We start from the raw sequence: 20265 nt of genomic DNA, 5'->3' as shown, positions 1-20265 counted from the left end.
GCCTGTGCTCCAGAGCCTCTTCCAATCAGGCCACTCGCCTGGCAAAGCCCCACGGCCAGGGAGCGTGGGGGACCGAGAGCCTGAATAAGGCTCGTATCCAAACCAGCAGAAAGCAGGAAACCTAAGCTTCCAGCTCCAGCCCTCTCTAGTCCACCCTCCCTCTTCATCCCCCAGCAGACGACCAGACTGAGCGACATCTAGATCCATGTGTCGACCTCGAGGCGACCCTAAGTGCCCGCGTAGAGAAAGAAGCCAAAAACCACCAATTTACCCCTTTAACCGCCGAACCCCATGGCAGCGGGTCGGTTAGGGGAGGAGAGGGAGCTCCCGGCCACTGCCCCTCCGCTGCGAGCGGCCACAAGGCAAGCCTGGGCTCTCAGCAAGCTCGGATGCCCGAAACACCTTCCTCTCTGTTGTGCCTGCCGCACGCCGGGCACCTGGGGACGCCGCTAGTCCCCACTCCACCGCCAAGAGAAGAACAAGAAACCGCTTCTCTTACCTTGTCGCCGCCTCCTCCTCCTGCTGCCTCTGCCCGTGCTTCTTCTGCTGCTGCTGTCGCGGGGGGGGGGTGGCTGAGCTCCTCGTCCCCCTCCGGCGGTTAAGTTTATTCCTCTCTTTGGATAGGTGGGGGGCTCTTGGGGTTCCCCCAGCAGCGGTGGGGTGCGCCTGGCCCAGCACCCCAGGCAATCAGATCCGTCTGCTCCTCAAGATTGCAGTTTGCTCTCTGCCTCTTTCCCTCCTCCAGTCACCTTTAAATGCATCTTTTACTGCAGCACCACATTATATTTGCAGATCATAAAATCCACCTCTCTCGCGCACCAAGACCGTCCTGACATTACTGTTTTATGACCTTGACTTATTGTGGTCACCTGGATAATATTTAAATCAACGTTATGGTCTCTCACTTACATTAAACCCGCCAAGAGACATTCTAGAAAGGCTCTAGGAGATGAGTCAAACACAAAACACACACATGCACACACTCAGCCTCTTTTGGGGTGGGGGTGTTGCTAAAAACACTTAAAAACAAAAAACCACCCGTTTGAGGATTACGATTCTGGAAATTTATTAGGATTTTCTTCTCCATTAAGGAAGCTACATGCAAAAGATACAACATACAGAATATCTTTAAATAACACAACTCCCAGACAGGGACAGGGGCGGTATTTGGGGGGGGGGAGTCTGTCTTGGCTTCACTATGTTCTATTTTTCATTTTTAAATTTTTTTTTTATTCCTCTGGATGGAATTTCTGAGGTGTCAGTGGCGGGGGAATGTGGGGGCTGCTGGGAGGATGGGAGAAAAGCAGAAAGCAGTACAAATACGAGACTTCAAGCAGATTCTCAGAGCGACTGGGAGGTAAAGACACGGAGAGGGTTTGGTGGAGGCGCTGGGCGCTACGACAAACACACAAACACTAGCCGAACTTTCCAAAACGTCTATTATCCTAAAGGAGGAAATGCAGCAAGGAAGGAGCGATTCTGACTGTGCTCTGCGAGATTACAGACCTTCTCTGGTTGATTTTTTCCCTCTTTTCCCCCTATGATCGGGTGGATTCGACCTTAACTTTGCATGGAGGACAGGGTGGTGTGTGTGAGTGCGTGGGTGAGTGAGGGGCTGACACACACACCAGCCACACTCCCACCCTCATCTATGCGGGCACACCCCACCCCACACCCCGCACCCCGTTTCTCATGCTTTAGGCGGATGCATCTTCGCGGCACAAACCATAGGTCCCTTGGAAGGAGAGTCTGAGGTCTTTGCCTTTTTTGCGGGCGCGTTGCATTTATACTCAGGGAGGAAAAAAAATATACCACCAGGCACAAAGGGAGGAGGGGCGGGGAAAGGAAGGAGTGGGCGGGGGGGGAGGGGAGGCCGCGCGCTCAGGTGAAATTAAAACTGGAGGTCAGTTCCCGGATCCGATTCTCTCGGTTCATTTTCTTGAGTTTCATTCTGCGGTTTTGAAACCAGATTTTGACTTGTCTGTCTGTAAGGTTAATGGTCTTGCTAATCTCCAGGCGGCGCTCTCGCGTCAAATACATATTGAACAGAAATTCTTTCTCCAATTCCAGCGTCTGGTGTTTAGTATAGGGGCACCTCTTCTTCCTTCCGCTCTTTGCTGTCAGCCAATTTCCTGTGGTGTTTTCTGCCTTTATCTCCTCTGTTAAAAATAACATTATTTACATAAGTATCCCTGGAAGAGGCAAACCCTCGCAGCACACTGCAGCCTTTGCCAGCCTGCTGTGGGGGCGGCTGAGGGAGCACAGGGGAGCTGCTCTCACCCCACAGGCCTGGCTGGTGGGGTCCTCTTGGGCTCAGGGCTCTTAGAATTTCTGTGGGGTCTAGACTTCCATGGGGAAAGACAGAAAGCTCTTGCCTCCAAAGCATTTATTAATTAAATGACCCAAACCCACCCTGACCTAGTAGATTCTGAGTACTCCCACTCTCCCTCAGCTTACTGACCCTGGCGGGCGCTCTCAACCTCACCAGGCCCTCCCTCCTCTCTGCTCCATTCCAGTTCTGGAAAAATCCAACCAGAAGGAAAAGCGCTTCCCAGGCCCCAGACGGGGCTGCAGAGTCTACTCTGCTGCCTAGAGCCATTCCCAGAGAGCTTTGATGCCTTTCAACTCAGCGGCGAGACGGAGGGGTGTCGCCTTAGTCCCTGTGGCCAGAGGCCATTGCGGTTGTCCCTGTTCCAGACCCCCAGCCCTTGTTCCCACCTGAAGGGCCACAGAGCAACTCTGCCCCTTTCAATCTCCTGTTGCCAGCTCTTCCTCTCCTGGCCATTTCCCCCAGGTGTGAGTAGCTGGAGCAGGGTTGCTTGTGCAGGCGGCAGAGGTCAGGGACAACAGCTCTGGGGCATGCTGAGGGGTCCTCAGACAACTGCCCCGGCCATAGGACCTAAGGTCAAGGGAGAGAGATACCCTGAGGAAATGCAGCCTCCTGGCAATCTCCATCTAGTCTCTGGAGATATGAATGCCTGTATGGAATACATGTGTGTTCCTGTAGAGAGACACACTCCTACACAAATGCACACACGTGTGCACACGTGTCTATCTATAGGACATGCTATAGCTAGAGTGTGTATCTCCCATTATCTCATTGTCAGCTTCTCTCCCTGGTACACATTCTTGCTGAAATGGACCAGCCCTGCTCCTCAAGCAGCAGAGGAACCCTTGGCCATCCTTTCTAGGAAAAAACCCAGAGCCAGAGACCCAAGAAGGGCACCCAGCAAAGGTGACTGCTGATGGCTTTGTGCTCTATCTCCCCCCTTTGCCAAATGGAACTGCCAGATTCCTGGATCTTATCTTGATGGGGAGTGAGGCAGGGGTCCTAGGGGAACGGGGGAGGGGAGCAAACTTGAGGCTGTAGTTTAAGACACCTGAATGTCCTTACTTCTGCTCCCACCTCTGCACCTGCAGCCTCTTGCTAAATTGTTCGAAGGTTCTCCACATCTACCTCTGACCTACTTGTTTTCTTATTGGGGTTGTTGGGTTTGGGGGGAAGGGAGAAATTACAAATGGGGAAGTCTGGCCAAAAGCCCCTTGCGTCTGGCCTGGTGGAGACACCATATGGGGGGGAGTGGAGGCAAGAAGGGCACAGGCGAAGTGCAGACTGAGAGGGATTAGTTGGGGTGAAAGGGCTTAGGTTGTTGTGGGGAGGGCAGGAGAGAAAGGGGAGCCTGCCAGAATGGGGTAGTTTGAGTTAGGAGGTGGACTTGTTAACCTTGACTTTGCTTTTGGTGGGGCTAGGACGCAGCTTTTCCTACCCTACAATTCTTTCCCAACAAAGCTCAGGGTCTGGGGGGAGGGCACAAAATGAAGCTTTCCTGCTGCACATGTGCCACAGCGAAGCCTTCCTGGGTGTGGGCACCTCGCTGTCTCCCTCAGCCTCATGATCACACCCCTGCTCACCTTCTGGCTGGCGTGTCTATGGGCTGATTTGCCAAGGCCACCTTTGCAGAGGAGACCCAAGAGGGCAAGGCTCTGCCCTTGCCCGCCAAAACAGTGCCTGTGTGTGTGTGTGCGTGCATGTGTGAGCGGGCATGCGTGAGTGTGCGCAAAGCATGCGAGAGGCGTGTGTGTGTGAGTGTGACACAGGTCGCTGCCAGGCATGCGTGTGCGCCGCATCCATATACAAAGCACCACGGGATCCAGGCCGCCCCCAGTCTGCTCCGCTCTCAGGGTCTCATTTGCCTCTGCATCAATGAGCCCCACTTATATACAGCCTCCAGTAGTCAGTGCCATGGGAAACAGGTTTATTCCTCTCCTCCCAGTTGGGCCTTTCTGGATGCTTTTTGCTCCAACTTTTCAGGGAAAGTCGGTCCCCTCAGTCTCCCTCCACTGCTCCCGTTTCCTCCACATTCTTTCTCCAGGTGTCAGAGAAAGGTCCTGGAGGCCCCCAGTTCCTGCAGCAGAAATGAATCTTGAACCCTGAGCTTGAACTCCGGCTAGGCTTTCTCTCTCCAACCAAAATCACAATGAAATCCAACTAAAGCAACACTCCCTTTCAGGAGAAAACCGCTTGCCACGCACACAGAAATTTTCCAACCACTCATTTGTAAGCTGCTTTTGGAAAAGAATGAATTTTTTTTTTTAATTTAACCAGGAAAAGAAAAAGACAAAGAAATTTAACAGGGGAGACAAGAAACTTACACCATTCCAAACGCCCTGTTCCAACGCCATCCCCAAGCCAGGCGCCTGGGGGTGGAAGGGACGTGGCGGTCAGCCCTTCACCTCCACCTCTTTCCGCCCCAGCCCCCGCTGCCCAAGGCCCCCGGCCGAGCCCAAACCGCAGGAGCCCATACCACACAGGCAAATCAGACCCACAAACAACAAACCGCGCTTCGAAGGAAACAATTTTCAACTGGGAAAACGCAGTAAAGCGAAATCCCCCTTGTCCCAAGCCTTCCCTAGTCCCTGGCCCAAGATCGCCATTTTAAGCTTTTTGCAAGCTTCTGACCTGAACGAGGGACGTCAACCCCCCCCCCCAAGTCACCACCGTAGAGCAGGCAAACCAAAGCCAGCAAGCGCCCGGGAGCCGTCATCAGCCCTGGGCAGCACAAGGCGCCCGCAGGCTGCCCGCGGTGCGCACCACTCCGGGGTCTCGGCGCCCACGGCCGCTGCCGGCCCGGCCCCTCCACTCTGCCGCTTACCTTCCTTAGCCAAATGACGCGCCACCAGCCTGGCGCTCAGCAGACACGAATCGCAAGCCGGGATCGCATTCCCGGGACTGTCCAGGCCTCCTCGGCCCGACCCTCCCCCTGCCCCCGCCCCGGCCACGAAGACCAAGTGCCTGAGCGTCCCAGCCGGGCCGCCGCGGCCCAGGCAGCCTTACCTTTCGCTTCGTTATCCGAGGTGTCTGGGCTGGAGTCCGCGGTTTTGGCCCGCTCCTTTTCGCTCTCCAAGGGGCTGCCTTTTGGGCCCGCCAGGCTCTGCTCGGTCTTGATCTCATTGGGACTAGGGGTCTGGCTGTCGGACTTGGGGGTCTCAGGGAAACTCACTTTGCCCCCGAGCTGGGGCGACTCCAGATGTTCGGCGCGCGGGTTGAGACTGGCCCGCTGCTCAAAAGGGGCTTCGAAGTCGTTGGCCCCGGCACAGTGGGGCGGCTTGTCCAGCGCGGAGTAGCTCGGGCTGGCGCGGTAGTAGCTGGGCACGGGCACCTCGTGCTCCCCGAGGCAGGACTCCTGCAGGGGGTGGGAGTAGAGAGCTGCCTCGGGGCCACTTTTCGCCCGCTTCTCTGCGCTGTACATGCAGCAGACATTCTCCTCCTTGACACTAGGTGGGTAGGAGCAGGAGGACAGCGGCCTGCCAACAGGTTGTTCCAGGCGGTAGGTGGCTTTGGGGTCGCCCCAGGAGTCCAGCTGCGAGAGGTAGGACGGGTAGGTGTTGAGGGCGAGGTTGGGACTGCTGCCCTCGTCCCTCTTGGAGAGCGAGGGCGCGAGCCCGCAGCCCCTCATCACCCCGCAGTTGAAGTCACTCCCAGATTGCATATACATGCCTGCGCTCCGGCTATAGCGCTCTCCTCCGCCCGGCGCAGCCAAGGGCTCAGCGTACGAGTTCGGAGTTACATTGCGAGGGCATGTCATTTTCAGAGAGAGGGGTTTTTAAGGAGCAATACTACAGCGGAGGAGCTGACATCTTTTTTTTTCCCCATCCGGGAGGGGGGGCGGTTGGAGGGGCGGGAGGGAAAAGAAGGGGAGGGGGGGAAATATCAGCTCCATAATTATCCGCGCATTCGGTCCTCACCATGTGACGGCTAGACCAATGGGATTTGAAAATGGCCTTGATGATTCAGACGGCCGTGACGTCAGCGGGGTCAAGTTGTCGGCAGGCGGAGCGCGCAGCGTGGAGTAACAGCGCCACCTAGCAGCCGCCTCGGGGTAGGGGCGCCGGAGCCCTTCCCCGCGAACAAAGGAAGCGCCCCCGGGGCGGCAGGGGCAGGAGAGGGGTGGAGGAGGGTGGGGGGGTGGTTCTACGGAGAATGGGGTTTGTTTACCCAGGAACCAGCCTGTAACTCTTGGCGAAAGTGGGGCGGAGAGGGGGGACATGCAGGAGAGAGGGAGAGAGCCAGGCAACTGGGGCTCAAAACAGTCAAATTCAAATTAAAAGGTCAAGACACGATTCAGGTACTTCTTGCCTTCTCTTTAACCTCTTCTTTTCCTCTCCTTGGCCCTCGCCCCCGCTGCTTCCCTTGGGATGGGTGTGGGATGAGGTTTGGGGGGAGGACTCCAGAGGGCAGAGAAAGGGAGAAAAAAGTTAAGGAATCCCAAACAGAACTAAACTTTCTGCTCTCCTGCGTCCCGGTTCGCCGGGCTCGGCCTGGGAGCTCAGTTCGGGGACCTCCCTTCATGGAAGCCGGTTGAGTTACAAGTTCCTTGTGGGGGTCGACGGGGGAATCTCCAGGGTCTGGAGTGGACCAGGGAGGGGGGCACCATCACTTCAGGGCTGCTCCAGAGGGTAAAGGAGGCTTCCAGTGGATCTAGGAGTCGGGGGGAGGAGGAAGCCTGAGACCAGAGGCGCCGGCTCCCGGACCGGGAATGCAGTCCAGGCCTGGCAGAGTGGGCGGCTCCTGGGTCACCCTCTCAGGGGCTTGGAAGGCTTTGGCCTTGGAGTCGGTTCGGCTGCTTTGCTCCAGGCCTTGGCAGCCCTCAATTTCCAATTGACCTTGCCCCCACTAAAACAGGGAATATTCCCAGAGAGGAAGAGGGAACCTGCAGGGCCTCCGCTGCGTTGTGGGAGTCACGTATCACACAGGAAACTAGGACACCAGATGCGACAAAATCTGACCCAGAGAAGTGTCCTTTACAGAGCGAATGAGCTGGGGGCATTTTTGAATGGAGAAGAGGAATTGGTGTGTTGCGTGGTTTTTATTTTTTTAATAAAGGAAAACGAGAAATGAGGGACAAGGTATGTTTTAAATAGTTCTTTCCGTTTCTCCATCGCCTTTCTCCCAAAGCGAACTAAACTCTCCACCCCTTCCTCAGGAAACGGAATCTGGAAAATAACTTGTCTTTCCGGTCGCCCCGCATTTTCCTCTGGACGAAGCCTCGGGTTTCGATTTTCCAAAGGGCTCGAGCCTGGCCGGGAAAGGACCGGTGCTCCGGCACCCTGGCGTGGAGGAGTGCGGAGGTTGGATCGCTTCTAGAGAGGCCCAAACCCGCGGCTGCTAGAAAAGGACTTCGGAAAGAAATCCACTGAACTCCTTCATCCGGGGGCAAGAGAGGCGGCACAGGGCCCGTGGACCCTGGGAACACTGGCAGGAAATGTGTAATGTGTGACTTGCTTGCAGGGCCAGCCAGGGGAGATTAGAAATGGTTTTGTGTTTTCATTTGCAGGGGTCGCCGTGGGCTCGGCACTGGGGTTGGCCGGGGCAAGGTTAGGCTGTTTAGGCCCCAGACGAGACTTGGGACAGCCCGGGCAGCAGTCAATCCAGGGAGCCATTTGTCCCACCTCCCACCCCGCGGGAAACGGCGGAGACTTTATGGCCACTCTGTTTGTATTATCTGCATAAGTCTTTCCCCACCAGTTTGATCGAAACTGTTCGCTTTTACGAGGACCCAACGAAAATTCCCCGTCATATTTATCAGCCGGGGATAAAAATTTAGTATGGGAACTGATATTTCCTCATTTATGGGGCGATGAAATTAAAGACCAAAGCAATTGAGAATTATATGGCTTTGGGGGGTTGCCTCCCCCCTCTTTCACGTCTCCTTTATTTTCCTGCCTGGTGTGCCTGTCCGCGGAGTTTGGCGTCCCAGTCCCCTGCCCTTGCCCCCAGTTTAGGGGTCTGCTGGCCCCTCTCCTCCACACTCAGGTACCGCTTGGCCAACCCTAGCTTCTCCTGACTTTTCTCTCGGTGTTAGCAGCTGGGAGCTGGGACAGGGCTCCTGGAGCCTCTGCCGGGCCAGGCTGGGATCTAGCTGGGGTGGTGGAAGGTTGCCAAGAACCTCGAAGGGGAAGGATCTGAGCCCAGCCTCCGAGGGGGCGAGAAAGGTGGTGGAGGGTGAAGAAGACGAACTCCAGATTACCTCTCAAAAAACAGCGAGCCCCAAGACTTAAGCTGGGGAGCCAGCAGGAGAAGAGCAGTCGCTCGGCCTCAGGACCTGTCTCTCCCTACCAGCCCGACCCCCAGCCCAAACTCACACCTTACTGCAGCCCTGAGAGGGGTGGGAGCCGCTTCAGAATCCTTGCCACTATTAATGGAAATAATCCCCCTGGGAGTAGGAGCCACGGCTTTCACCTTCTCACAAGAACGAATAGTGTTTAAAGTTGAAATAATTAGAAGTATGATAAACACGGCCCATTAATGAAAAAAGAAATCAAATTCATCAGCCTAAGTGGGACCCCCGGTGGGACAAATGTTTGCCTCTAATTACGCAGGATAAACGCAAACCCGGAGCTGTTAAACAAGACCCCGAGCGGACGCAGATTTGAATAACTTGTTGGGTTTTTGCAGACTTTGGGATTCTGCCCCAGTGGAGGTGAAAGAGAGGAAGACATGAGGGTGAGGACGGGGCGAGGGGAGCATTTGAGCGGGTCCAGGAAACTACAGTCGGCTGTGGGTCCCAGCCCTGCCCCCTTGGGCTCGGTCTTTCCCGAGGCCACGAGCAAAGGCCGTTTCCGTCCTATTGTCCGGGCCTGGCGTTCAAAGGCATTCGGGCTGCCACAGCCATCCCGCCTGCTGCCGCTGCCAGGCACCCAGTGGTCCTACGCCACAGAGCCCAGACCCTCAGGCCTGTGCCCCTCGGGAACTGGATTGGGGTCAAGAGAAGTCTATGCGGCTCTACTCAGCCTGTTAAACCATTTCCCCAACTTTCTGGGAGGCTGAGAGACCTGCGCCTATGCCTGACTCCGGGGCTCCCCCTTCTTGCCTCAACTTGGGGCGGTGAAAATCCAGGGGCTGCAGGCCAGAGCGGGGCTCAGGCTGCCTACATCTTGGCCAATCTCACCCACCCCAAGAGCCCTGGCACTCTGTGTGCTTCCTCCTGGTACCCAGAACCTGAAAGGGCAGCAGGGACGGTGGACTGGGCCTCCTGCTGCCTGTTGGACTGTGAGTCAGGGAGCGGAGGAGGGTGCCCCTTGCTCGCTCCCTGACTATTCCAGGAAGATCGGTGGTTCCAGAGGGCAGGCCGAGGGCTGGGGTACTAGGGGTCCCCATGTGAAAACAGAAGAAGGAAAATGTATACTCAATGAACAGAAAGGAACTGCGGCTGCTTCCCTGGCTCCAGCCCTCAATGTGCCCCCAGAAACACCCCGATTTTTCCAAGGAAAATGAGGAAAGTTTCCCCAACAGGTTAAAGAAATCATCTGGGACATTCCAAAGGTGGAGTGAAAAAAAGGAAGAGCGTCTCTCCCTTTGGGGTAAAATAATAAAATAAAATAATAGTAAAGTTGATGTATTGAAATCTCTCCAAGTGAAATGGAAAACAAAATCACACCAGTGGGGAAAGTTGCAGGCTTTTTTCCTCTTGTTTGGAGGCCCAGATAAATCATTCTCATCCCAAAACTTGAAGGAAATTTTTGCTTTTCTCCTTCGCTAACACCGGGCTCTGCCCAGACTGAGTTGGGAGCAGGGAAATACCAGGCAAACAGCAGAATGCTCAGAAGCCCAAGAGAGAGGTTTTCAAACAGGTCCAAGAGAGACATGGGAGACCCAGGACCCTTGGAAGGGCCTCTGGTCTCCTCTGGATCTCGCAGCCACCCTGGCAGCCCGGCCATCAGAGTCCCTCTCACATCTGGACGCTGGACGCCTTGGCACCCAGATGCCGTGGACTTTACCGGTTATGCACTTGTCTAACTTGCCCTTCATTGTGCTCACAGACACAAATATTCACCTTTACCTAAGAGACGTGCTCCCCACGATCCCGCGTCCTGAAGTCTGATAAACCTGAGCCAGCACAGCTGCATTCTTGCCCTGCCGAAGGCAGCCAGTTACCTAACTTTGCCTCCTGAATCGAAACCAGACAGCAAACACTTCGGAAAGAAGCTTTAAGAGAAGGAAACAGATGGGAAGATGTCTTGGTGGGGGGAAGCCTGACCCCCCACTTTAGTGATTTGCTCCCGAGCTGCCCCAGTAGACTGGATTTCCAGTGGGGAGTCAGGGCTGTGGTTGGGCCGGCTTGCTCCGGAGAAAAACCCCCGCTCCTCCCTTACCGGCTACATTCCTTTTCGAAGAATCATTTTGCATCTTTTTTTTCCTCTTTCTCTCTTTCTTACTCTCTCTTTCTTCCTTTCTTCCTTCCGCCTTCCTTCCTTTCTTTTTCTTCATCCTTCTCTTTATTTGCTTCTTTCTCTTTTTCTTTCCTTCTCTTTTTTCCTGCAGTTCATTTCCCCCTTCATTTCTTCCTGCTCTTCTCTCTTTCTTAAGTCATTTTCTTCATTCCCTTCTTCCTTTTTTCTTTAGGACACAATTTATCCTTGGCTCCTTTCTTTCCTCCTCAATGCTTTCCTTCCCTCTTGACTTTCGGTCCCCCCCAGCCTTTCTTGTTTTTCTCTGTGGTGCAGAGCTCGGGGAGGGCAAAGCCCCAGGCCCGGGGGCCTGTCTCCCCGGCCTCACTGCTCGGGCTTGGAGTTGACCTTCTCCGGCCTTCAGCCTTAATAACTCGGCTCCTCACAAGGCGAAGTGTATGGTTGCCCGCGGCTGGCGGCCAGGCCTCAGCAGTCGCCATTAGAGGGAAGGAAAAGCTGGCGCGGGGGCGCCTTCCTACTGGCTCCGATGGCTCCCTGAAGCGCCCGGTCCCAGGGCTCAGGTACCTTAGGTTCCATTGCCCCCAAGAAGCCTCGTCCAGCAGGCCTGTCTTTGGAGAAGTCGCTCCATCTTTGTCCTGACCTCCAGAGCTGAACATTAAAATAGCCTCAGTTTGAGCCGCAATGGCGTCCCCAAGGCTGGAGTCAGGGGAAAGGAAGGAGTGGGGCTCTGTCAGTCCCAGATGGGGGTCAAGATCCTAGGGGGTCAGCCGTGGGCTTAGCAACCCAGAGCCATGTCCCCACATGGGCACCTTTGTTCTCTGAGCTTCCGGACTGCAGCCTGCCGGCCCTCCTCCTTAGGTCTTGCAACCTCTGGAACGTCTGGGCAGGAATTTCTTGGCGTTTTGAATTCTGTCTTTCTTCAAACCCAGCGTGGACTTGGCAAGAAACGGGGACGCAAGGCTGTGTGTGTAGACTCTCCCAAATGAGCGGTCTGAGTCAAGGGGATGGGTCTCTACTTTGTGTAGTGGGCTGAGGGAGTGTTTGGGGCTGTGTGTGTGTGTGTGGGGAGAGAGAGAGAGAGAGAGAGAGAGAGAGAGAATGATGCCTGCAGGAGAACAAGAGGGAGTGATGGGGAAGGTCTGGTCCTGCTGACATTGCCCAACTTTGGGAGTCTGCAAGGGTCTGTCTCAAGAGCCCAGCGGCCAGGACTCTCTTGCAGGCCTGTAACTTCTGTGAGCTGGCAGCCCCCAAAGCTCAGTCCAAGGTGGGCCTCAGGAAAAGATTGACTATGATCTTCAGCCTTGTTCTGCCTTAGGCAGAGAGAGGCAGCTTCGGACGCCACCATCTCCCCCACCGGGGCCCCAGAACCTCTCTCCCCACACCCTCCTAAAGATCTGGAGGTTTCATTCCAGGGCAAGACCAAAACTTAAAGTTTTTTAAAAAGGGAGGAGGAATCTTGTAAAACTTTTATGCCAAACAAAGTTATAAAAACTTCCCGGGCGTTGCCTTTTCCGAAGGTTTATATGAATAATAAAGAGTGTAGTCGCGTGCACGCGGTTCTGGCGGGCTCTGATCAGGGAGGGTTCAGCAAACAGTATTATCCAGCCCTGGGGCACCAGGAAACCCCAGGGACTGCCCCCTTGAGGGAATATTGGCCCAGACAGAATTGCCCTACGGATTCCTGAGAGGGGGCGGGGAAAGGGAAGGGGTGGCGCCCTTGACTTCTTGAAGTTCAAAGTTCTTCTTTGCTCTGGTGAGAAAATCCCCCTCTGCCTTCAGCCCACTCGAGAAATTAGCCCCAGGTAGTTTTTCTCCCCCTGGTTGAGGACGGGCTCTAGGATCCACATGTCTGTGCATCTTTCAGACACCTGGTCTGTAACTTTCTTGCTTGCCCAAATCTGAGCTGCCCATCCTCTCCACCTGGGAAGTCTAAAACCTGTGGCCTTGCTCTCAGAGGCGCCTGCCTGAGCTGTCTTCTAAGGGGCCCTTGCATCCCCATTCCTCGGCAACCCAGGGGTCTGAGGGACAAAGAAACCCCAAACACAAGACTGGCTCCAAGCCATTTCTCCTTTCAAGTCCCCAAGGTTCTCCCTGTACCCCTAAAGCCCATAGTGGGAGGAGGAGGGGCCCATAGTGCTCTCTCTCAGCCCACACCACTTAATACCCTTGTAAACTCCCACGTGCACTATAAACTTGGATTTTTACAACCAACATTCCTCCTTAGCTCCGAGAAACTTTGAACTCGGCCTCGGATTTATTTACTGGGGTGGGGGGAGGAGGGGGTTGGGGAGCTGGAAGCTGAGAAAAGCTGGAGGAGAAGAGGGGGGAAATGCGGGGCAAGAGGGTAATGGCGTGGGGTCTGGGGTGTGTTGGGGGAGCAAGACCTTCCACTGTGGGTTTGTTTACTATTTAGAGCGGAAGCATTTTCTAACACAGGCCAGACTGGGTCGTTAAGGCCGAAATGAAACTGGGTTTAGAGGCACGGGGGGCGCTTTATGGCGGCGTCTAGACGAAGATCTTTTGTTCCCGGGCAGCTCCTCGGCTGGAGGGGATTACCCAGGGAGCTGAGCCCAGAGTGCCCCTGACCGGCAAGGGGGGTTGGACATCCCAGGGACCAGAAGATGGGTTTGTTTGGGGGACAGAGACCCCTTTTTTCTCTTTTTAGAGGGTGGCCGAGGACGGGCAGGTTCCTGGGCCTGGGTCACAGAAGCCTATGTTTTTCTTTCACTATGACCCCCGGCCTTCCGAAATCCCTTCTGGGGCCGGAGATCTTTTCTGGGCTGCATATCGCAGGGCAAGTGGTAGCTGTAGGGTTTAGATATTTTTCTGCAAAATCGGAATCCACTTGGAGATTAACATTTTGCTCTACAAACAGGTTTGCTCACCAGAGTTATCCCCACCTTATTTTATAGGAAACATGGCCAGCATGCCGATATTCTTTGATATGACTAGGGGATACATATCATAGGAGAGAGGTCTTGTGCGTGTGCGTGTGCGCGCGCGCACACACACACACGGCACCCTCAGCTGCATTCTTGCTGACACTCATAAACACGGCCAGTGCTTACACACCACAGAGGACACAAGCCCTAGATGTGCACGGGTCAGGTTTACTCCATAGCACAGACAGAAAGCATACATGTAAGATTCCTTCTCATGTGCACACGGGCACCAACTGAAAACACTGGTGTGTGGGCACATAAGGGAATCGTGGGGCCGTATGTACACCTTAGCTTTCAGACTGGGTCTCAAGACTCACATTCACAAATTACAGATTCAGCTAGCTAAGCGGTACGGACCCCTGTCACCACAAACAACGACGGAGCCGAGATGTGATTGTCCACTACCGGGGTGCTTTCGTCCGTCATTCCACAGAATCGTATTGACAAAAGCATTTTCTTTGAATTATATAACAACGGTTCCAAGGAGAGGGAAAAGATGAGAGAAACTGGTTCCAGATCTTTGCCCCTAAATAACGAATTTGGAGTGCCCTGCTGAACACGCTTGAAAGGACTATGGTTATCTTCTCACAGAAAAAAACCATGCAGCAACGACAGATGTCCCCATGGGTCGCCCCCTTACGCAGTGCCCCACCGCATGCCAACCCCTTCCAAAACAAATCTCTGGGGCTTTCTACTCTGGGAGACCCAAGGTACAAACATCAGGGTGGCCCCAGTCTAGCGTCTTTTTGCGTCTGGAGGAGCCTGGCCATTTGTGCTTGAGGGGGAAGGGGCCCAGCCCCACCTTCCCACCCTCAGGGGCCAGCCTCGGTGAGGAAAGGGAGGGGGCTGGTTTCTCCTCCTCTCCCCTCCCTCCTTCGAAACTGTATATAAAAATTCCAATACAGTCTTCTCATAGAGAAAAAAAAAAAAGAAAGAAAGAAAGCCCTACCCTCAACCCTGCACATTTAACTGCGACAGACGGAGACATCTGGCGGGAGGGCGGTGGAGCCAAGAAAATTCCTATAAATTTAAATTCGATGATGGTTACAATTAACTCCACAACAAACGTATACTTAAACGGAAAGCGTTGCTGGGCGTTTGAACGCAGCTCGAGCCGCACGTGAGAAAGGAGAGCTTTAAGAGGAGCCGTGGAATGTCCTCAGCTGGAGAGCAGGAGACAGCTACCGCCACGCTCTTGGCCTGCGAGCGGAGAGAGGGTGCAGGCCCACCAGCTCGGGCCTACCTCACCTTCACATGCCTGTCCTTGCCAGCTGGGCTCTACCCACCATCCCCCTCCTCCGCCTTGGGAGCACTGAGGATTTTAAGAGGAGAGGGGCTAATAAAAGGGTCAAATAAAATCATAATATTGAACAGAATGAAATATCTTTATTTGCCACAAAAAAAAATTCACAGCAATCCCTCTGGGCTGGGAGCAGGATGGGGGATTGCCCCCGTACACGCGCACTCACGCTCATGGAGAGAGATGGGTGATTTGAATCTCATTCCAGGCGAGTCCTCCCCCCCACCCCATCCCCTCTGGGTAGAAAGAAATGCTTGTGAAATTTATTTACAAAAATTCAGGCCCCAGCATGGGGGAGGCGCCCAATTCCACCTCCCGCCTGCCTCCTCCACCCTAATCTTTTTTTTTTTTTCCTTAAAAAAAAAAAAGGGAGGTAACAACTGTATAGACTATAGCTATAAATCCATGGAGTGGGGCACGGCTTGGAAATAGGTTAGGAAACCTCAATGCACCAGTTAAGAAATTTCAAAGGAGGGCTCTACACGTTCACAGAGAGAACAACTAGGCTCAGGCCGGGGCCTGGGCGCAGACGGAGGTAGGACACGGACTTTGCACACCTAACACCAGGTCGAAGGTACAGAAATTTCACAGCAAGGCTGGATCACATTTAGCTGCCCCCTAGCAGTGGGGCGAGGTGGGGTAGGGGTGGGGAGCCCAAGAAGTCTCCCCTCGCAGACGCAGTGTCTTAGCAGATCTTATCACTTGGGCAAGGGAAGGCTTTTAGTTCAAGGGTTGTTGGCTCAGGCGCCCACTACTCTCGCCCCTCCCCCACCCAATCCGAGCAGCAAGACATTGTCGCGAGGTGTGTTTTCTTTTAAATAGAGTCTTGGCCTCTGCGCCAACGATGTCCACTCGCTGTGGGTTAGACACGTCCCTTCACCCTCTTTCCAGGCCCGGTCCCTCTCCCACAGCGAGTTAGACGGAAGGTGAAGGAGGTTCCAGAAAGAAGCGCGGGCGACGGCAGTGGGGGCCAGCCCTGGCCACGGTCCAGTTTTCCACCCGCGGAAGGAAGGCGAGTTAGCAAATAAAAGATAAAAATAAAATAAAATAATTTCCCCCTTTCCCCCCCCTCCCCGAAAAGGGCCCGGTCTGCGGTTACAGCAGAGGATTTCCCGAGAAATACTGCAGCCGGTCTCTGCTTAGTTTTTTTTCTTTCATCCTTCTGTTCTGAAACCAGATTTTCACTTGTCGGTCCGTCAGGTTCAGCATCCGGGACAGCTGCAGCCGCTTCTCTTTGTTGATATACACGTTGAAGAAAAACTCTCGCTCCAGTTCCCGGATCTGGAATTTCGAATAAGGGCAGCGCTTCTTGCGGGTGCGGGGGGCGTCTGGAGGGGAGGGGAGGGGAGGGGGCAAGTGCGAGGAGAGGGGAGAGAGACACGTGAGACCCGGGCGACCCCAGCCCACGGAGCGCTCCGCGGCCCTTCTCCCAGCCCCTCCGCCAGGCAGCCCTCCCGCCAGGCCGGCGCGCCTTCCGCGCTCGGGCCGCAGTGCCGGGGCCAGCCCGGGACCCCCTGCCAGGTCCGGCTCTTCCGATCCCCGGCCGCCGCGGGGTCGGCGCCCCTCCCCTCGGGCGAGAGCCCCGGCTGGGCTGGAGGGGTCCGGGGGAGAGGGAAGCCGGCCGGGCCAAGTGCGTCCCGGGGACCCGCCGGCTCGGCCGCGGCCTCGGCCTCGGCCCCTTCCTGCGCGGCCCTCCCAGGGGCTGTGAGCACCCACCCGCCCCTCCCCGGACATCTGGGGGACCGCGGGGAACAGGCGCCAAGAAGCGAGAGCGGCGAGAGCCGTGGGAGACCGGGAGGAGGCGAGCGAGCAGGCCCCAGACACACCGAGCCGCTTCCGGGGGCCCTGGCGCCCCGGGACGCCGGGCGGGCCGCGCCTTCCACGCTGCGGGGCTAGGCCGGCGCCGAGGCCGCGGACCGCAGGGAGACCCCAGACCCGGCCTGGAGCCGCGCGGAACCCTGAGCCGCCTCTCCCCGCCCCCTGTCGCCGTGACCCCGGCTCGCTGGGGTTCTGATCAAGGACCCGTGAACACACAGTTTGAACATTTCAAAAATAGTTTTGAAAAGCAGCAGAGCCGTCCTGGCTGGCCTCTCCGGTCTCAGGTTCTGCTCCGCTGCCTCTCCCCCACCACTCCCCCTGTCTGAGTTTCTCCCTGTCTTTCCCTCGCCCTCCCCTTTCTCCCCCTCCACCCCTCCCCTCCGTCCCACCCCCCGGCAGCCCGGCTCCCCATCCTTCCTTAAATGCTCTTCTAAGTTCACGATCAAAGTTAATATCGCTCGCGATGGTGGCGCTTTTAAAAATTTCACAGACCGAGGGAGATAACGGGGAGGGGGGTTCTCCCGGCTTTTCCAAAGAGCCCTTTTCCCTCCCTCCCCACCCCTTCTCCATCGTAAAAAGTCGAGTCGTTGGGAGAGAGGGCTTTGTAGGTTATAATAAAATCCTTTGAATGCTTATAAAACTCCACATAAAATCGGACTGACCCAAAACACGAGGCCGTCCCCGCTCCCCTCTCCTCCCCCCTGCTCTCGCCCTCCCTCTCGCGCTCCCTCCCTCGCTGCCCGCCTGCGTCCCGGCCGCTGCTACCTACTGGGGGCGGCTCCCTTGGCCGGCTCCTTGGCCGCGGAGTGGGCTGAACCGGACGAGCTGGGATTCGTGTTTTCCTCCTCGGCCTCGGCCTCGGCCCCCGCCTCAGCCCGGGACGCCAGTCCCGAGGCCGGGGTCGCCTCAGGCTCCCCCTTGGCCTCGCCCTTGCCCGGGCAGGGGGGCTCGGCAGGCGCGTCGCTGCCACCGCAGTAGGCGTTGTCGAAGAAACGGTCGAAGGCTTGAGGCAGGACGCTGTTCTTGTTGACCGAAGAGTAGAAGCCGGCGGGGGCTGCGTGCGGGGCGCTGGGGTGGTGGTGGCCGCCGTAGGAGCCTTCGTTTTTCATGAGGATCTCGGTGACCGTGGACGGAGGCAGGCACTCCCGGTGCATGAGCTCGTCGGCCGCCGCATAGCAGGAGGAGTAGCTGTTCCGGTGGTGCCACTTGCCGGATGGCTCCAGGCCGTACGAGACCTCCCGGACCGGGGGCACTTGGGCTGAGTAGGGGTAGGAGATCTGACGAGAGGGGGCCTGGGGCAGGAAGGAGGAGACCGTGGAGAACTCGGGCACGTAGTAAGTGCAACTGGGCAGATAGAGGTTGGAGGCGCAGCTCCCTCGCTCGCCGAAATCAGCGCCCCTCTCCTTGCGCGACGGCGAGCAGAAGTTGCCCAGGTTGACCGAGTTAAACATCGTTCTCTTCTCCTGCCGGCTCCAGATGGAGGTTTTGGACCCGATCTAGCGAGGGGGGAAAATTTGGGAAGGCGAGATGACGCGTTATCCGTCTTAGTCTCTCTCCCCGAGCACGTGATCCAAAGTAGATATTGTCATATATCAGTTCGGAGCACTTCGCAGACGTAGGAGGGGTTCTCTCTTAGGTAAGATGGGGACGTTCAGGCGATTGGTTTGCAAACACCGCAGAAACATTATGAAAATCAATTGCAGATTTGTATTCGTTTTTCTCTCGTCACTCCCCTCCTCTCCATTCCACAGAGCGAGCAAAGGAGGAGAGAGAGGGTTGGAGTGTGGGGTGGGTGGTGGGATGGGCGGGGGGTGGTGGCTGGGAGGGGGTAATTGTATATTTTTCTAGCTGTTGCTCTCCCCCCCCACCACGACTGGGGAAAGGAGGAGGGCTCCAACGTATGGGGGTCTTCCCTCCTCCCCGTGATGAGCCCAAGACTGAGGTGGGGATGAAGACCTCTTTCCCCACCGCCTGGTTCCGCGAGAGATGTGAATCCTTCCCCCCAACTCTCAGGGACTCTTACCCCACCAACCCGCAGAGGGCCAGAGCCTGGTTACAAGAGTTTGAAGAAGTCCATTCTTTTCTTGGCCAGGGCTGTATGTCAAGACTCTCTTTCCCCTTTGGAGAGACTCCTCAGAAGAGTATGTGAAGTTTTCCAAAGGTGAGGCAGCCCAGCAGCAAGCCAGTGTCCCAACTTTGTCTGGCTTGCTGTGCTGCCTGCGGCTAGGGACTCAGATTAGTCATAAACGAGTGGTAAGCAGTGCGCCAGCCGCCCAGCCGGTGCCTGGCGAAGTCTGGGAAAAACCTTCTCTAATGTTGTGTTAAATATTTAGTATGAGAGAGTGGCCCTGGGTGAATATTTCATGCCTGCCTTTATTGTCAATCAATGTGCAGAAAGCTACATCCACTGTGGATTTTGAAATCTCAAACCCCAAAGATAAAGATCGGAATGAGAGCCATTTATTTTCTCTGTCTGGGGGTCCTTTGGGTTGGGAGCTCAGCCTCAGCTTGGGGGCTGAAAAGAAGCCCGGAGTCAGGGTCCAGGGAGAATATGGGAGGAGCTGGGTTGGGGGCTCCTATCCTTGAATGATTTGGGGCTGGGAGGCGGGCAGTGGGGCCAGGTGTGTCTGCTGGACAGACTGGGGGGGAGTGGAAGGGAGCTGAGGAACCTGGGTGGGCAGGGCAGGGCCAAGGACCACTCCCTAATGGAGGCCCCCCAGCCCTGCTCCCAGGGGGCTGGCTGTAGGCAGGCTTTGGTGCCTCTTTCCCATTTCTCAGCCCTTCTCTGGCCTCTTCCATGTCCACTACCTGCCTACATAGCTGTGGCCCAAGAGGTGGACTCAGTGGTTCTGTCCTCCTTTGCCTCCCTTCCCTCTGGGCACCGTGGGACACATCTAGGCAGCTGAGAATCACTTTATTGAGAGGTTCTGGAATGGATCCAAGGGGCCGGAGCAGTCGTAAGCAGAAAGCAACCTTGGACCGAGGAGGGGCTGCTAGAGCATGATTTGTTCAGGTAGGAGGGGGGGACTGAAGCCCACAAGGACTCAGGAAAAGCCAGAAATGTCCCAAACCCTCTTTTTATCCCTAACTCTTGGCTAAAATTGATTTCTACTTTAAAAATATTACTTGGATTTGATTTTTCCTTGCTGAGCTTGGGAGGTACTGAGGCCCCAAAACCAGACGGAGAAGACACAAAAAATCGTATCCCGTCCCCAACTACAACTCCCCAAATCCGTTCCTTCTCAATCCTCCTGCCTCCCCAGATCTGCTCAGTCTTTTGATGCTCACCTGGAGTGAAGCCACATTGGCCATGAGCCCCATTCTGGGGGTGGCTCTGGAATACTCAAGGATAGACCTTCAGCACCCCTCTACCCACTCTTTGCTGGGCCATACTCCCGGAGCCCTTCTTTAGTCTTGGCCAGATCTTAAATGACGGCAAGAGAACTAGATTGGGGCTTTGCTAAAGTGTGGGGCTTTGCCATCAATGAGAAGAAGAAAACTGCAAGAAGAAAACTC

At 55.7% G+C, this 20265-nt stretch overlaps 2 protein-coding genes across 3 annotated transcripts; both read right to left on the bottom strand.

Moving 5' to 3' along the window:
• Positions 1 to 1049: 1049 nt before the first annotated feature.
• Positions 1050 to 6179, bottom strand: HOXC10 (homeobox C10). Of its 2 annotated transcripts, XM_087855882.1 has the most exons (3): positions 5331 to 6179; positions 2719 to 2899; positions 1050 to 2159 (listed from the first exon to the last, which is right to left on the bottom strand). In XM_087855882.1, the coding sequence occupies exons 1-3, from the start codon at positions 6084 to 6086 to the stop codon at positions 1882 to 1884; spliced, it is 1215 nt and encodes a 404-aa protein (XP_087712008.1). In that variant the 5' UTR covers positions 6087 to 6179; the 3' UTR covers positions 1050 to 1881. The 2 variants fall into 2 exon arrangements, with proteins under 2 accessions (XP_087712008.1, XP_045656836.1); XM_045800880.2 differs by lacking the exon at positions 2719 to 2899 and having other exon boundaries at positions 5336 to 6179.
• Positions 6180 to 14995: 8816 nt separating this feature from the next.
• On the bottom strand, positions 14996 to 18490 carry HOXC11 (homeobox C11). Its single transcript, XM_045800767.2, has 2 exons — positions 17519 to 18490; positions 14996 to 16259 (listed from the first exon to the last, which is right to left on the bottom strand). Exons 1-2 carry the CDS (start codon positions 18198 to 18200, stop codon positions 16027 to 16029), a joined length of 915 nt encoding a protein of 304 aa, XP_045656723.1. The 5' UTR covers positions 18201 to 18490; the 3' UTR covers positions 14996 to 16026.
• Positions 18491 to 20265: the final 1775 nt, after the last annotated feature.

The sequence above is a fragment of the Ursus americanus genome, chromosome 25, assembly GCF_024610735.1.
Source record: "Ursus americanus isolate L20-20 chromosome 25, mUrsAme1.1.p, whole genome shotgun sequence".
In the NCBI taxonomy this organism is placed as follows: domain Eukaryota; kingdom Metazoa; phylum Chordata; class Mammalia; order Carnivora; family Ursidae; genus Ursus; species Ursus americanus.
The sequence above is the reverse complement of the archived record's forward strand: the minus strand, read 5'-3'. Positions and strand labels throughout refer to the sequence as shown.

What these genes read in the sequence shown, in the direction of transcription:
- HOXC10 (XM_087855882.1), bottom strand. Translation starts at nt 6,086, where the DNA reads ATGACATGCCCTCGCAATGTAACTCCGAACTCGTACGCTGAGCCCTTG. An exon ending in ATAACGAAGCGAAAGGTAAG is followed by an intron (nt 2,900 to 5,330) that starts GCTGCCTGGGCC and finishes CCTTGACCTTAG; the next exon opens with GTCCTATGGCCGGGGCAGTT. An exon ending in GTTGCTCTGTGGCCCTTCAG is followed by an intron (nt 2,160 to 2,718) that starts GTGGGAACAAGG and finishes TATTTTTAACAG; the next exon opens with AGGAGATAAAGGCAGAAAAC.
- HOXC11 (XM_045800767.2), bottom strand. Translation starts at nt 18,200, where the DNA reads ATGTTTAACTCGGTCAACCTGGGCAACTTCTGCTCGCCGTCGCGCAAG. An exon ending in GGCCAAGGGAGCCGCCCCCA is followed by an intron (nt 16,260 to 17,518) that starts GTAGGTAGCAGC and finishes CCTCCCCTCCAG; the next exon opens with ACGCCCCCCGCACCCGCAAG.